The sequence below is a fragment of the Rana temporaria genome, chromosome 4 (genome assembly GCF_905171775.1).
Source record: "Rana temporaria chromosome 4, aRanTem1.1, whole genome shotgun sequence".
In the NCBI taxonomy this organism is placed as follows: Eukaryota; Metazoa; Chordata; class Amphibia; order Anura; family Ranidae; genus Rana; species Rana temporaria.
Window position 1 is genome coordinate 35,628,799 of NC_053492.1, and position 14,580 is coordinate 35,643,378.

General features: G+C 44.7%; 1 protein-coding gene across 8 annotated transcripts in view; it reads left to right on the top strand.

Moving 5' to 3' along the window:
- DTNB (dystrobrevin beta) overlaps window positions 1-14,580 on the top strand; it is a 241,174-nt gene that overhangs the window by 93,179 nt on the left and 133,415 nt on the right. For all 8 annotated transcript variants that reach the window (XM_040348235.1, XM_040348233.1, XM_040348231.1 and 5 more), the window contains one exon: window positions 5,841-5,965. In XM_040348235.1, the coding sequence (XP_040204169.1) occupies window positions 5,841-5,965 (125 nt within the window). The remainder of the gene's footprint in view (window positions 1-5,840; window positions 5,966-14,580) is intronic.

A 14,580-nucleotide genomic window follows, 5' to 3' on the forward strand; every position in this document is an offset into this window, starting at 1 on the left:
TTTATGGTGATATGTGTCACGTGTCACGAGTTTATGGTGATGTGTCACGTGTCGGGAGTTTATGGTGATGTGTGTCACGTGTCAGGAGTTTATGGTGATGTGTGTCAATGGTGATATGTGTCACGTGTCACGAGTTTATGGTGATATGTGTCACGTGTCACGAGTTTATGGTGATATGTGTCACGTGTCACGAGTTTATGGTCAGGAGTCGTGTTGATGATTTTGGTCCATAGTTCTATCTGAGAACACGGTGTTCTATTGCTGCAGAAGACGATGATACATCTATTATTTGTAAGCCCCATGTGTCTGCTCTTTCATGCATTCATCAGAGAAAACCTTTGATACTTTGTAGAACAGAGAGCGTTTAGATTATTATTGAAGAGGAGAGATTCCTGCAGATTGAAGGACACAGTCTATTGTGTGAGGTTCTGAAGACAATGTTCTCCCTCCAACCTCCCATTGAGGATGTTACATGCCCTCAGTAACACTTGTATAGACAGGGAGGGAGAGCGCTCCTTCGTGATCCGCTGAGTGGAGGCTATTGTGTGCTGACTCATCCTCTGCAATAGGCCTCCCATTATAGGGTTTAGTGAAGGGTGCTTTTCTTGCATTGTTTGTGGGCCATTGCTCGTGTAATGTGCTCCTCGGGAACTTCAAGGTTTTTAGTATAGCACAGAGAGCTTAGTTTACAATGCTGTAATGATTGGTGTTTGCTGTAACAAGCATTCTTTTAATAAAAAGCTGAAGGCAGAGCTGTATCCTGGCCTAGGCCAACAAGGCCCAGGCCTAGGGCAGCACTTTGCAGGGGGGCAGCACGGAAAGCGTCCCCGCCGGCTTGCGCTACACTGTTAGTGTAGCGGCAGTCTTATAGGGCAGACTGGGCTGAGAGGCAAATTAGTCTAGCGCCCCCATAAAGCAGCCGCACTGCTTCTGGTATGCAGGCGGCCGGCATTCTGCAACTGTTGGGGGGGGGGGGGTTCTGCTGCACCATTTCCATCTTAGTTATATCTTCTTAGTCTTCTCCATAAAATTATCAGAAATTTGTGCTTAAAGTAGAACTATAGGCTACACTACTTTGTTTTTAATTGTGGATAGATAAAAGGGGGGGGGGTTAGAGCCCCTGTCAGTTTATTTTTTACCATCCCCGTCCCATTGCAGAGATTTCCCTTCACTTCCTACCCCATAGCCAAACAGGAAGTGAGAGGAAATCTATGCAAATTAAGGGAATTCATTGCCTCCCCAACCGGCCCTCAGAACTAGTGTCCCCACTCAATTTTTTTAGGGCGGGTCTTAAACAGAAAGGGGCGTGACCTTGCCAGGAAGGGGTGTGTCATATTTAAATTAGGGGGTGCGCGAGTTTAGTCAGGCCTAGGGCAGCACAAAACCTAAATACACCTCTGGCTGAAGGTAACAGTCGCTACGGCATAGTTTAGTGAAATAAGAACTACTATTATACAAATACCCAAATTCCGTATTTATTGGCATATAACACGCACCTTCAGAAGATTCAGGAAAAACCTTACATTTTAATAAAAAAAAAATTGAGGCAAAATAAGGGTCAGTGCCCATCAATGCAGCCTTAAAAATGCCCATCAATGCAGCTTGATCAATGCCCATCTGTAAGCTCAAAAATGCCCATCAATGCAGCTTGATTGATGCCCATCTGCAGCCTCCCCATTGCCATTAATGCAGCTTGATCAATGCCCATCCATAACCTCACAATTGCCCATCCGTGCAGCTTGATTGATGCCCATCTGCAGCCTCCCCATTGCCATTAATGCAGCTTGATCAATGCCCATCCATAACCTCACAATTGCCCATCAATGCAGCTTGATTGATGCCCATCTGCAGCCTCCCCATTGCCATTAATGCAGCTTGATCAATGCCCTTCCATAACCACACAATTGCCCATCAATGCAGCTTGATTAATGCCCATCTGCAGCCTCCCCATTGCCATTCATGCAGCCTGATCAATGCCCATCTCAGGAAGGGGGGGGGGGGCAGGATGAGCGCCATCAGATTACATACAGCGAGAATTTCCTGATTACTCAGCGGCCTCTTTAATACAAAGTCCCGCCTCCTGGACCGGCTGTATGATAGACAGAACACTGGTCCAATGCCAGCCCAGGGGATGGGACTTCCTATTACAGAGGCCGCTGAGTAAACAGAAGATTCTCGCTGTATGTAATCTGACGGCGCTCGTCCCGCCCCCTCCCTATTCTCTCCGAGGCAGCCCAAAATGCAGTATCGGCGTATAACACGCACACACTATTTGCAACCGATTTGCAGGGTGAAAAATTGAGTGTTATACGTCAAATAGAGGAACTGATCTCTGAAAATGTATACTTTCACTACCATGCAATAAACTAGAGTGAAAGTAGATAACCCAACACTTAAACTTCTATAAACGTATATAAATATTTTTATATAATATATTGCAGTCCTTGGATGTGGTGGCTTCATTCGTTTTCCCAAAGTAGATGGAGCTCACTATGCTCTCCCACACTGCACAGATTGGGGATTTCTGTTATTAGGAAATCCCACTCCCTGCCCCCTACTGATACATTGATATCAGGAAGTGGAGGGGCTGGAGGACACCGCGCAGTTTTGGTGATGCCCAGTGGGCATGGCTGCACTGTGCCCTGCCCTATCCCGCCACATGGCATCATTAGTTCCCATGGTGCAGAGGGGGCAGCCAGTATTCACAGCATTATTCGTTGCTATGGTGCTGGCAGCCGGCCCCAGCACCATGGAAACAGATGCCGTCTTCCAGGGTGGGCATGATGGATGAAAGGCCTGCTTGCTTCCAACCTCCGCCCTTCTGTCATGTTGCTGCAGCCATGGTGAAGATTTCAAGGGGAGGGGGTGGTGGGAACTATAATGTGAAGGGGGAGGGTTCTGGTGTGATGGGAGACCTCTGATGTGAAGGAGGGTTTCTGATATGATGGGGGGGCTCTAATGTTAGCGGTAACTCTGATTTATATATACAGTATCTTACAAAAGTGAGTACACCCCTCACATTTTTGTAAATATCTTATTCTATCATTTCATGTGACAACACTGAAGAAATGACTCTTTGCTACAATGTAAAGTAGTGAGTGTACAGCTTGTATAACAGTGTAAATTTGTTGTCCCCTCAAAATAACTCAACACACAGCCATTAATGTCTAAACCGCTGGCAACAAAAGTGAGTACACCCTTAAGTGAAAATGTCCATATTGGGCCCATTTAGCCATTTTCCCCTCCCAGGTGTCATGTGACCCGTTAGTGTTACAAGGTCTCAGGTGTGAATGGGGAGCAGGTGTGTTAAATTTGGTGTTGTCACTCTTTCTCTCATACTTTTCACTGGAAGTTCAACATGGCACCTCATGGCAAAGAACTCTTGGCTGAGACGCTGCCATCTCAGCCAATGAGGGAGAGTCTCGGGCAGCCGAGGCACTCCTGCAACATCCCTTGATAGAGATGGGCTCAGGTAAGTATGGGGGGGGGGGGCTGCTGCAAACAGAAGGATTTTTATCCTAATGCATAGAATGACTTTACAACCACCTAAAGAGGGGAGGGGAGGAGAGGAGGAGGGTTTTTCTCAGCTAAGCACACTCTCCTGCATGCATGCCTGAGCTAAGGGCAGATTGATTCCAGGAAGTAAAATGCTACATGAATAATTTGCCCTTACTCAAGATGGCCATGGCCAGAAAGTGACTTCTCAACAACATAAAGCATGGAGACATGGATGAATGGGGGAGTTTGCTTTGAATATCAAAAGTGTTTCTGGCGTTGAGATTTGTCTGAGAATAAATAAATTGTCACTGGTTGCTAGATGCCAGGCAGCGCTGGCCCTTGCAACCAGTTCTGGGAATGTAGTTATTAGTTAGTAGGGGGTGGCTGTGTCCTCTATTTCATTTTGAGACACGTGGGCACCCTACTGGTGAATGGTTGATGGGTCCATCTCCTCCATTCATAAAAACTGTAGTAACACTTCTATGAATGGTGAAGCTGGGTGGAAAGTGTGAGCACAGTCACTTTTGCTGCCATTGTGCTATTTGCTGGGTGTCCAGTGTGCCCATGTGCCTTTAAGGAGGGGTGGGCTCCCTTCAGGCAGACCTGCCCTCAATCTCCATTACTATATACACTATATTGTCAGGCCAGTCAAGTTCCTCCACCCCAAACTTGCTCATCCATGTCTTTATGGCTTATGTTTGTGCACTGGTACGCAGTCAGGAAGGGGCCATCCCCAAACCGTTCCCACAAATCTGGGAGCATTAAAAATGTAAAAAATGTCTTGGTACGCTGTCGCCTTAAGAGTTCCCTTCACTGGAACTAAGAGGCCATGGCAAAAAAGCAGGGGTCCCTCAATTTAATGTATGTATCTTTTTTTTTTTTTTTCTTTTTTTTGGGGGGGGGGGGATTTCCTTTTGTGTGTTACTTCAGCTCCAGAAGATTTACCCAACCCCCCCATTTCATGACTAGGTAATTTTTTTGTGATACTGGACTGCATTACTTTAACTGAGTACCGTATTTATCGGTGTATAACATGCACTTTTTTCCCTTTAAAATCATGGAAAAATCGTGTGTCAGCGTGTTATACGCCGATCCATGCTGTCTGAGTGAAGAGGAGCGAGCGCCGCTGAATTACATAGAGCCGTGATCTCCTTCCTGTGTATCCTGCACTCCGTCGCGCACAGCCACGCCTCCTGGCCCCCACATTGGACCACTGTACTGTCTATCATATGAGCAGGGGCAGGAGGCGTGGCTGTGAGTGACGGAGTGCCGGGTACACAGGAAGGAGATCACGGCTCTATGTAATTCAGTGGCGCTCGCTCCCCCGCTTCCCTCGGAGACAGCAGGGATGATCTGATGAAAGGTAAGACTGCAGATGGGCACTGAACAGGCAGGGCATTTTGGTAAACGTATAGGCTGCAGATGGGCACTACTCAGGCTGCAGTGAGGAGCAATGTTGCAGATGGGCACAGATCAGGCTGCACTAAAGCTGCAGATGGACACAGATCTGGCTGCATTTAGGCTGCAGATGGGCATAGATCAGGCTGCATTGATGCTCAGATACCATCATTTTGCTTCAAAGTGGTTTATTAAGAAAAAAAAAAAAAAAATCCTGAACCTTCCCTCTTAAATTGGGGTGCATGTTATACGCCGGCGCGTGTTATACGCCAATAAATACGGTATTTAATATATATATATATATATAATGTATGTCCTTATCTGTGGAAAAAAATAGCTTTTCTTTTGGGGTGGTATTCGTGTTATTTTTTTTTATTGCGAAAAAAAAAAAAAAAACGACCTACAATATTAAAAAAAAAAGTTTTACTTTCTGCTCTAAAACACATTAAAGAAATTTAAAACAAATCAAATTTTTCATCCATTTTTTTTAACTTTCTGCTATAAAACATAGCCAAATTTTTTTTTTTTAATCAAAATGTCTTCATAAATTTAGGCCAATATGTATTCTGCTACATATTTATAGTAAAACAAATCCCAATAAGCGTATATTGATTGGTTTGCGCAAAAGTTATAGCGTCTACAAACTATGGGCTATATTTATGGAATTTTTATTTATTTATTTTACTAGTAATGGCTGTGATCAGCAACGAAAACGAACTGTGAAAAAAAAAAGGCTAAACCTTAATTTAAAGGATGGTTTAAACAGATTCAAGTCCAATAAAATGCATTTCTTGAATAATGTCTGTTTGCATATACTCCAATCAGCAAGATTTCTGATCGGCATCCAAGATTGGGCTCAGTGTCCTAATTAGAAAGTAATTACGGCACGGAATGATTTATTGTTAGACCACCTCTCCTAATGCCGTCTGCCCGTCTTTCTGCAGAAATCGCCGGCAAAGAAGCTAACTCACGCTATCGGCAAGTCTTTTGGCTGCGTTCCCAGCAGAGAACCTCCTCATCCCGTCTTTCCAGAACACCCCGAGAAACCACTAGACCTATCGCACTTAGTGTGAGTACAAGATGGCTTTCTGGATGCTAACCTTACATGGCGGGGGGGTGGGGGGGGGAAGGGTCTGTTACTTCTGGACTCTGGATAAGAAATTACAATGCTAAAATGTACTCCTTAGGCCCGGTTCACACTAGTGCGATTTGAGAACCCTGCAAGTCCAGTGCCGGTTCCCGCATCGCACCAGAATTACACAGTGGTTCACACTTAGATCTGAGAACGGGGGTCAATGTAAAGTTACCACCCCCAGATTGTTTAGCATATCGCAGTGTGAACTGAAAAATGTTGCAGGAATCGCATTGCATAGTTGTGAACACCCATGCGATCCGATTCCAGTGCGGACCAAAAAAAGGGTCCTGCACCATTGTGATGCGATTTTAGCCATACAGTTTGTATGGCTGAAATAGCTCCGCACAGGCTTCACATGTGATGTGCACAGTGCGAATTGCATGCAATGTCTGGCATCGCACTAGTGTCAAAGGGACCAAGTGTGACTTTAAAGTCTCAATTACATGTGTGTGTGTGGGGGGGGGGGGGGGACATTTGATCCTCATTTTTACCAAACCTCAACTGTTACCCCCCTCAAGCTGCAAGCGGAGGAAGGTATACATATGCCGCAGCTTTGCATCACCGCACAGTAGAAATCATGCTGCTCGCTGAAAGTGACCCATTCAACTGAATCCATGCGGGTGTGGTTTAAGGGGTTAAAACAGGTGGCAAGGGGGCAATGTAAAGCCTCCTCCCTACCTGTCAAATGCCCTCCAAAGAGCAGTCTGACCATAGATCCTTTCTCAGAGAGAACTACTTGTGTAAATGAGCTGAAGGCTTTGGTGCTGCGTTATCAGTTCCATCACTGAAGACCTAATCTCATTAGCAGAGGGTGGCTGGTCATCAACCCACTCCCTTGTAGCATATGCTATATGGGGGGGATTGCATTTATGATTTTACTTTGCCTCATTGTTTTAAATTGTTTGTAAATGATTTACTTGGAATACAGCACAAGTCAAATTTAGAGTATCCTATGCCATGCTGGTTATAGTACAAATCTCCCCTTCAGTGATGCTGGATACATAACGGATCTGTGATCTTCCAGTGCTGTATGAATGAGAGACAACAGCTTTCTCTTCCCTTGTCCATTCACAAGCTTGTTTTCATGTATTAGAAAAGGATGCAAAGAGTAGTGTGAGTGGATGAGGGGAGAGAAAGGGGAGGGCAAATGGCAAAGTCCTTTAATGCCGTAGCTGCTGCTTCTTGGCACTGGAAGATCGCACGCTCCTGTGTAGCATCATCTGGCTGCACCGTACTGTAACCAGCGACAAGTAGGATATTCTTCAATAGAGGTAAATAACTTGACTGGTGCTGTATTCCAAAACAAGCTTTTACTGGAGTTCAGTCTTAAATAATTTAGAAATGACTCTCTTACAAATACAGAAGACGTGTGGCAGATGGGCCTCATTCCTGTGCAGTCACCAGGAGCTGTTTGTTCTCTTCCTATTCCTACCACTGAGTTGCGTACAGGCAGCCCATAGAAAATGAATAGGTACACATCGGCTGTGTGGGCCCACAATCACAGCCAAGGAGGGTGGAGTTGATTTAAAGTGGAGGTCCACCTAAACAAAAAATATTAAAAGCCAGCCGCTACAAATACGGCAGCTGCTGACTTTTAATAAATGGACACTCTCCTGTCCAGGGTGCCCGCGATGTCGGCAGCCAAAGCCGAGCAATATCTTGTCTCTCGGCTGCCCCGCCGCCACCCTCCGTGAGGGAATTAGGAATTGAAGCATTGCGGTTTCACTGCCCAGTTACCTACTGCGCATGTGCGAGTCGCGCTGCGCATCTTCACTGGTCCCCACTGTGTTCTGGGAACTGCGTTTCCCAGAACACAGCGCAGGGGGACGGGAAGTGTCGTAGATATCCACAGATTCTGCGGCTATCTATGCCCGGTATTATACAGGTATCTGCACCCCCCTCCCCCCTGAAGGGTGCCAAATGTGACACCGGAGGGGGGGAGGGTCCGAAAAGTGGAGGTTCACTTTTTGTGTGGACCTCCGCTTTAAATCACGATTTAAAAGGCTTGATTCAAATCATATTTTTTTAAAGAGCAACTGTCCTCTCTGTCCCGCAGTGGCTCCTCCTCTGACTTGCTGTTGACTTACCGACAGTCTCATTCACTCTAATGGGACGGCTGGTGATGCGGCAGTGACACAACAAGGTGAGGGACGTGGCAGCAGCAGGTGAGTGGATGCCCGCTAACAGGCGCTGCCATAATGGATCTGACATGACAGGTGCTCTTTAAATGTAAGAACTTATTCTTGCTGTTAGTTAAAATCTTTAACCACTTCCCTCCCGGCCACTGTACACACTGTGGGCGCTCTCTCCTTCTGAGTGGACTTTCAGGAACGTCCCTCAGAAGGAGGGGAATCGCATTTGGGCGTACCCGTGCAGCGGCGCGATCCCGATGCGCTCGAGTCACCCGGACACGGCGCATCTCCGATCGGCAGGAGGGCTCAGTAATTGGCCCTCCTGATCACATGATGGCCGTGTCCAATCACAGCCATCATGTGATGTAAATAGAGAGCCAGTTGCTAGGCGTTCGGCTCTCCTCTCCTCACACAAAAGTTGTCAGTGAGGAGAGCGGATCGATGCAGCCAGCTGGTGATTGGTGAGTATGAGCTGTATGAGATGTTTTTTACAGCTTTTTACACACTGGTCCCCAGCCTAGTAACACACAATGTAAAACACACATTTCCCAAGACAATGTCCCCAAAACACCTGTTCCCCCACATATGTTACAGTAAAATCACACGTCCCAATGATCATTTGCACACATCTGTCCGTGATCACCTGCGCACATCTGTCCGTGATCACCTGCGCACATCTGTCCGTGATCATCTGCACACGTATGTCCGTGATCACCTGCGCACATCTGTCTGTGATCACACAAACCAACTATTGTACACTTAAGGATTTTTTTTTTTGCCACAGACATGTAGCAGAATACATTTTGGCTTAAATTTATGACAAAATTCAATTTTTTTGGATTTCTTTTAAAATGCAAAGAAGAAAATATAGTTTTTTTTCTCCAAATTTCCGCTCTTTTTTCGCTTATATCGCAAACAATAAAAAACAGAGCCGTGAATAAATACCGCCAAAAGAAAGCTCTATTTGTTGCGAACAAAATTATTTAATTTGGGTACATTGTAGCATGACCGCGCAATTGTCATTGAAATTGCATGTCACTGAAAGCTTAAATTGGCCTGGGAAGGAAGGGGGCGAAAGTGCCCAGTATTGATGTGGTTAATATTTGCAAGTAAATGAAGGTTTCCTATTTAGAATAATAAGCTGTCAGGTTAGTAAAACAGCGCTATCCGAACCGATTCAATCATACAGTTTGTAGTGTACATCGATTTGCAAAACAATGCGATAAAGGAATATTCCTGAACTTTGTTTTATCTCATGGTTACTGTGACATTGTGTGAATGTATCAATGCAGTGCATGTTACCTCAGCTTGGATTCATTGAATGAGTTTACAAAAAAATTAAATATTGCAGAATATACAGCCTCATGCTACATAACTAAACTCCATTTAATGCTGATTCAACTAAATTTATAAATGTATCTCAAATAGAAAACTATCTTTAGATAGATTTTTACAAAAGAAAAATCGATTTAAATCATAAAAATGTGATTTAATTTAAATCATTGATTGTTTTATCCACAGACCTGGACACAGAGGGCCAGATCCTCAAACGAATTACGCCGGCGTATCTATGGATACGCCACGTAATTTCAAAGTTCCCGCGTCGTATCTTCTGTTTTGTATCCACAAAACAAGATACACCTGAAGCTGGGCTCGATCCGACAGGCGTACGTCTTAGTACGCGGTCGGATCGTAGTTGCATATTTCTGCTGGCCGCTAGGTGGCTTTTCTGTCTAATTCCACATCGAGTATGCAAATTGGCTAGATACGGCGATCCATGAACATACGTCCGGCCGGCGCATTTTTTTACGTCTTTGCGTTCGGCCTTTTCCGGCGTATAGTTACCCCTGCTATATGAGGCGTATCCTATGTTAAGTATGGCCGTCGTTCCCGCGTCGAATTTTTAAAATGTTACGTCGTTTGCGTAAGTCGTTCGTGAATAGGGATTTGCATAGAATGACGTCACCGTCTTGAGCATTGGCTTGTTCCGGTTTAATTTCGAGCATGCACACTGGGATACCCCCACGGACGGCGCAAAACGTAATTTACGTCGGGTCACGACGTATTGACATAAAACACGCCCCCATCACATAGATTTGAATTGCGCGCACTTACGCCGGGAGAATTGCGCTACGCCGCCCTAACTTTAGAGGCAAATGCTTTGTGAATACAGCATTTGCCTCAAAGTTGCGGCGGCGTAGTGTTACTAGGATACGCTACGCCTTCATAAAAATATGATCCGCTATGTGGATCTGGCCCAAAATCTATGTATCCAGCAATCTCCTCCTCTCCCTTAAGCTCCTGTCTGTGGTCGAGGCCTTGGGGTCATCATGTACAGTGCAGGGCTATCAACCTTGTATTGTAGATGGTGGGGTGATTGAGGGAGAATTTTAGTGCCAGGAGTTGGATAAATAATGCAGCCTTTTTTGCAACCCCCCTTAGTAAACATTTTACCCTTGCAGTGTGGAGTGGGCCAATGCAAGAATTTTCTTAGGTTGTGCCTGGAGTTTGGCTTTAAGATGGAATCTTAATATGTTCATCTGCAGGCTGAAAGTATAACTAAAGGCAAACCTTTTTTTCTAGTTTTTGGATAGAGTCGAGGGGGATTAGAACCCCTGTCACGTTTTTCTTGCGGTATGTGTCCCTGTTTGGGGGATTCACCCTCTCTATTTGTCCTGTTTGCCATCATCGAAATTAAAATAAAATCCAACGTTTTGGGTTCTCCCCAGTATATAAACAGAAGGGAAATCTTCCAATGGGGACACTAGTTCTGGTGACCCTGGGGGCCACCAGAATTTCCCCTCACTTCCTGTTTTGTTATAGGTAGGGATGGGGAGGCCTGTAAAAATGTAAGTGGTTGCTAACCTACAGTGTTAAATTTACACTATCCTCTCGGTTTGTTCATGTAATGTCCCCCTGTGACTGTGCTTTATAAAAGAATGCAGCTATATACCTGTTTACAGAGCGCCCTTATGCACTCACAGGACCCGCCGCCTCTCTCCTCTCTCGGCCTGACAGCTGCAGCTGGCGGGGCAAAGGATCCCCTGCTGACATCAGTCAGGAGGAGAGGCGGCGGGTCATGTGAGCTGCAGAGCAGTGTATGCGAGCTGCATAGCAGTATATAGCTGCATTATTTTATTAAGCACAGTCACAGGGGGACATTACATGATTAAACCTAGAGGATAGTATCAATTTAACCCTAATTTAAGCCGCAGGATAGGAAGGGGGTGGGCACAGACACGGAGCTGACAAGCAGGAAAGAGAGGGGGAGAGACAGGAGACACAGTGGATGACTAAGGCACATAAGCTGACCACAGTGTCAGGGCTCAGCAGCCATGATATACCGTGGTAAGTTTACAAAGGGGAGGGCAAAACCAGGAAGGATCAGCCAGGTATTTCAGGTGTTACAGGGGGCCAAATGACACAGCACAAGCACTGTGCTATATACCGTGTTTTAAAGTAACAGGATATATATATATATATTTTTTGTTGGTGTTAACAAACACTTTTTATTTATTTTTTTTTATTTTTTTTCAAAGCCATTTTTTTCTCAAACACAGAGAGAGAAAAAATGTGTACAATATTATTGTACAATGATAAATCATTTATCTATGACATATTCAAACTATATAACATAAAGCCCTTTAAGTGGTTGTAAAGGAAGAGGTTTTTTTTTTATCTTAATGCATTCTATGCATTGAAATAAAAAAAAACTATGTGTGGAGCAGCGCCCCTTAGCCCCTCTAGTACTTACCTGAGCCCCATCTCTATCCAGCAATGTTGCAAGAGTGTCTCGGCTGCTTGGGACTACCCCATTGGCTGAGACGCTGCTGTTAAAGTCATTCGACCAATGGGGAGAGAAAGGGGGTGGGCCAGGTTACGGCTTTTGTGTCTTAATGGGCGCGGGGAGCTGTGGCTCAGCTTGGGTGCCCCTAGAGCAAGCTGCTTGCTGTGGAGGCACCCAATAGGAGGAAGTGTCCAGGAGCACCAAAGAGGGACCCGAGAAGAGGCAGATCTGGGCTGCTCTGTCAAAACCACTGCACAGGACAGTAAGAGCCGGTTCACACTGGGGCGGCACGACTTTGGGGGCGACTCGGCAAGGTGACCTGAAGACAACTTCAGAGGCGACTTGCAAAATGACTTCTGTATAGAAGTCAATGCAAGTCACCCCAAGTCGCCCCCAAAGTCGTACAAGAACCTTTTTCTAAGTTGGAGCGACTTGCGTCGCTCCTATTAGAACATTTCTATTGAAAAGAATGGGACGCGACTTGTCAGGCGGCTGAGTCGCCTGACGAGTCGCCCCAGTGTGAACCGGCTCTTAGTATAACATGTTTGTTATTTTTAACTAAAACAAAAACCAAGACTTTACAATCACTTTAATGAAAGATTTCTATGAGTTTTTGTAAAGTATTAAATTATTGCAAGTTCTCTCAGCTGAAGACAAGCAAATCCTGGAATACAATTCAAGTAACAGTAATTCTCAATGCATTTCTGTCACTAGGGAGGCCCTGCAAGAGAAAGGCTCCAGTTTCGTTTTGCTTGCAGGCTCTATCTTCTACCTCTTACAGTTGGATGATTGTTGGGATACAGTGGATGATGGTTTCTGTCCCCTCAGGTCTTAATTGACATGTAAGAGGGTAAATTTGTCTGACAAATTAGTAAATTTTTTTGGACCTTTAAATTATTCCTTTTAATGTTCTCCACCATCACAGCATATAGTCTGGTCAGTAAATTGTAAGAATAAGTATTATTTTACAAATGGTACAAGGATGACAAAACACATTCTGGCATGCCAGAGGTGCGATAAAGACATCAAAAAATACTTTATGGAATAAATTATGAGGGCCGGAATGAAAGTACGAATAGCTTTTCCCTCAGTGTAGCCCACAGTTTATAAATGTGTAAGTCAATGGACTCCAAAAAAAAAGTTTACATTAACATTTATTTTTGGTTTTGGCTGTAGCAGGGAAGGTTTTAATCCAGTGGTCTCCAAACTGCGGCCCAGAGGCCAGATGTGACTCTTTCTTACCTGTATCCGTACCTTGGTGCACTCGTCCTCTAACTTACACCAATGATGGGCCATCTCATTCCTCCAATTGACACTAATGATGGGGCACCATTCCTGCCACTGATGCCAACAATGGGGCACAATTCCTCCCTTTAAAACCGATGATGGTGCATGGTTTGCTCCCACTGGCCATAGTCTTGACCCCCTAAAGTCAGATGGACAGTAAATTGGCCTTTTGTTTAGAAGGTTTGGAAACCCCTAGTTAGTGGGAATGCTCAATAGCAATATGCTCAGTATTGTTATTAGTTTTTTATTATTCTTATTAATTTTAATTTTAATTTTATTCCGTAAGTTTTTTGGCTCTGCGTAACTTCTGCATACTTTCAGCTATTAAGACTTTTAAAATGTTCAGCTCTTTCAGCTAATGATGGGACCTCTTCAACTTTTGTTCTACTATTAATTCTTTTTAAAATATTAAGCTTTTAGACACTTTTTTTTTTAACATTGAAGTCAATGAACGCACGCTTCAAATCCTTAAAATCTTCTCCGCTACCAAAAGTTTCAGCTCCTTCATACTTTCACCTACAGACACCAAACAAACGTTAAGATTTCCTCAAAATATTTTTTTCACAATAGTTGTTGTGAAAAAGCTGTTTAAGTTTAGTAAACATTTCCTGAAATGTTATCGATTTTAACAGAGTGTCTATGGCCTGGGTGCTCAACCTGCGGCCATCCAGCTGTTGCAGAACTACAAGTCCCATGAGGCACTGCAAGTTGCTGATTGACTCCGAAAGGCAGAGGTGCGATGGGACTTGTAGTTCCTCAACTGTTGGAGGGCCACAGGTTAAGCACCCGTGGTCTATGGGGTTTCTTAGAGTGGATGATGTCATCGCTACAGCACCGAGCTTTAAAAAAAATATCTTTGTTCCTTTTCTATAAATTGCTCTCACGCCCACAAGATCTACTTGTCATACACAATTTATACATCAAAACGTAAGTATTTTTGTCTAGTTTCAGGCAATGTGCTCAGTTTTGTGATACTTTTACTTTTGGCTGGTTGAGCTTCCAAATGACAAGAGTTCTACACTTTCTTCCATTGACTGTCCTGTATAAAATTCAGATTTAGACATTAAAGGAGTTCTCTGACCTAAAACTTTTAACCCCCGCTGTGCCCAGGCTGTAAAAAAATAGAAAATAAACTTTCACTTACCTGCCTACGATCCCCCGTTGTTCCGATATCGCCGTCCCGTTCTCCGGTCCCGGGCCCCTTCCGCTTCCTGTGTGTCGGTGACTCATAGTGCGCTCAGCCTATCAGCGGCCGCAGCAATGTCCCGTCGCGGCCACTGATAGGCTGAGCGCACTATGAGTCACCGACACACAGGAAGCGGAAGAGACCGGGACCGGGAGAA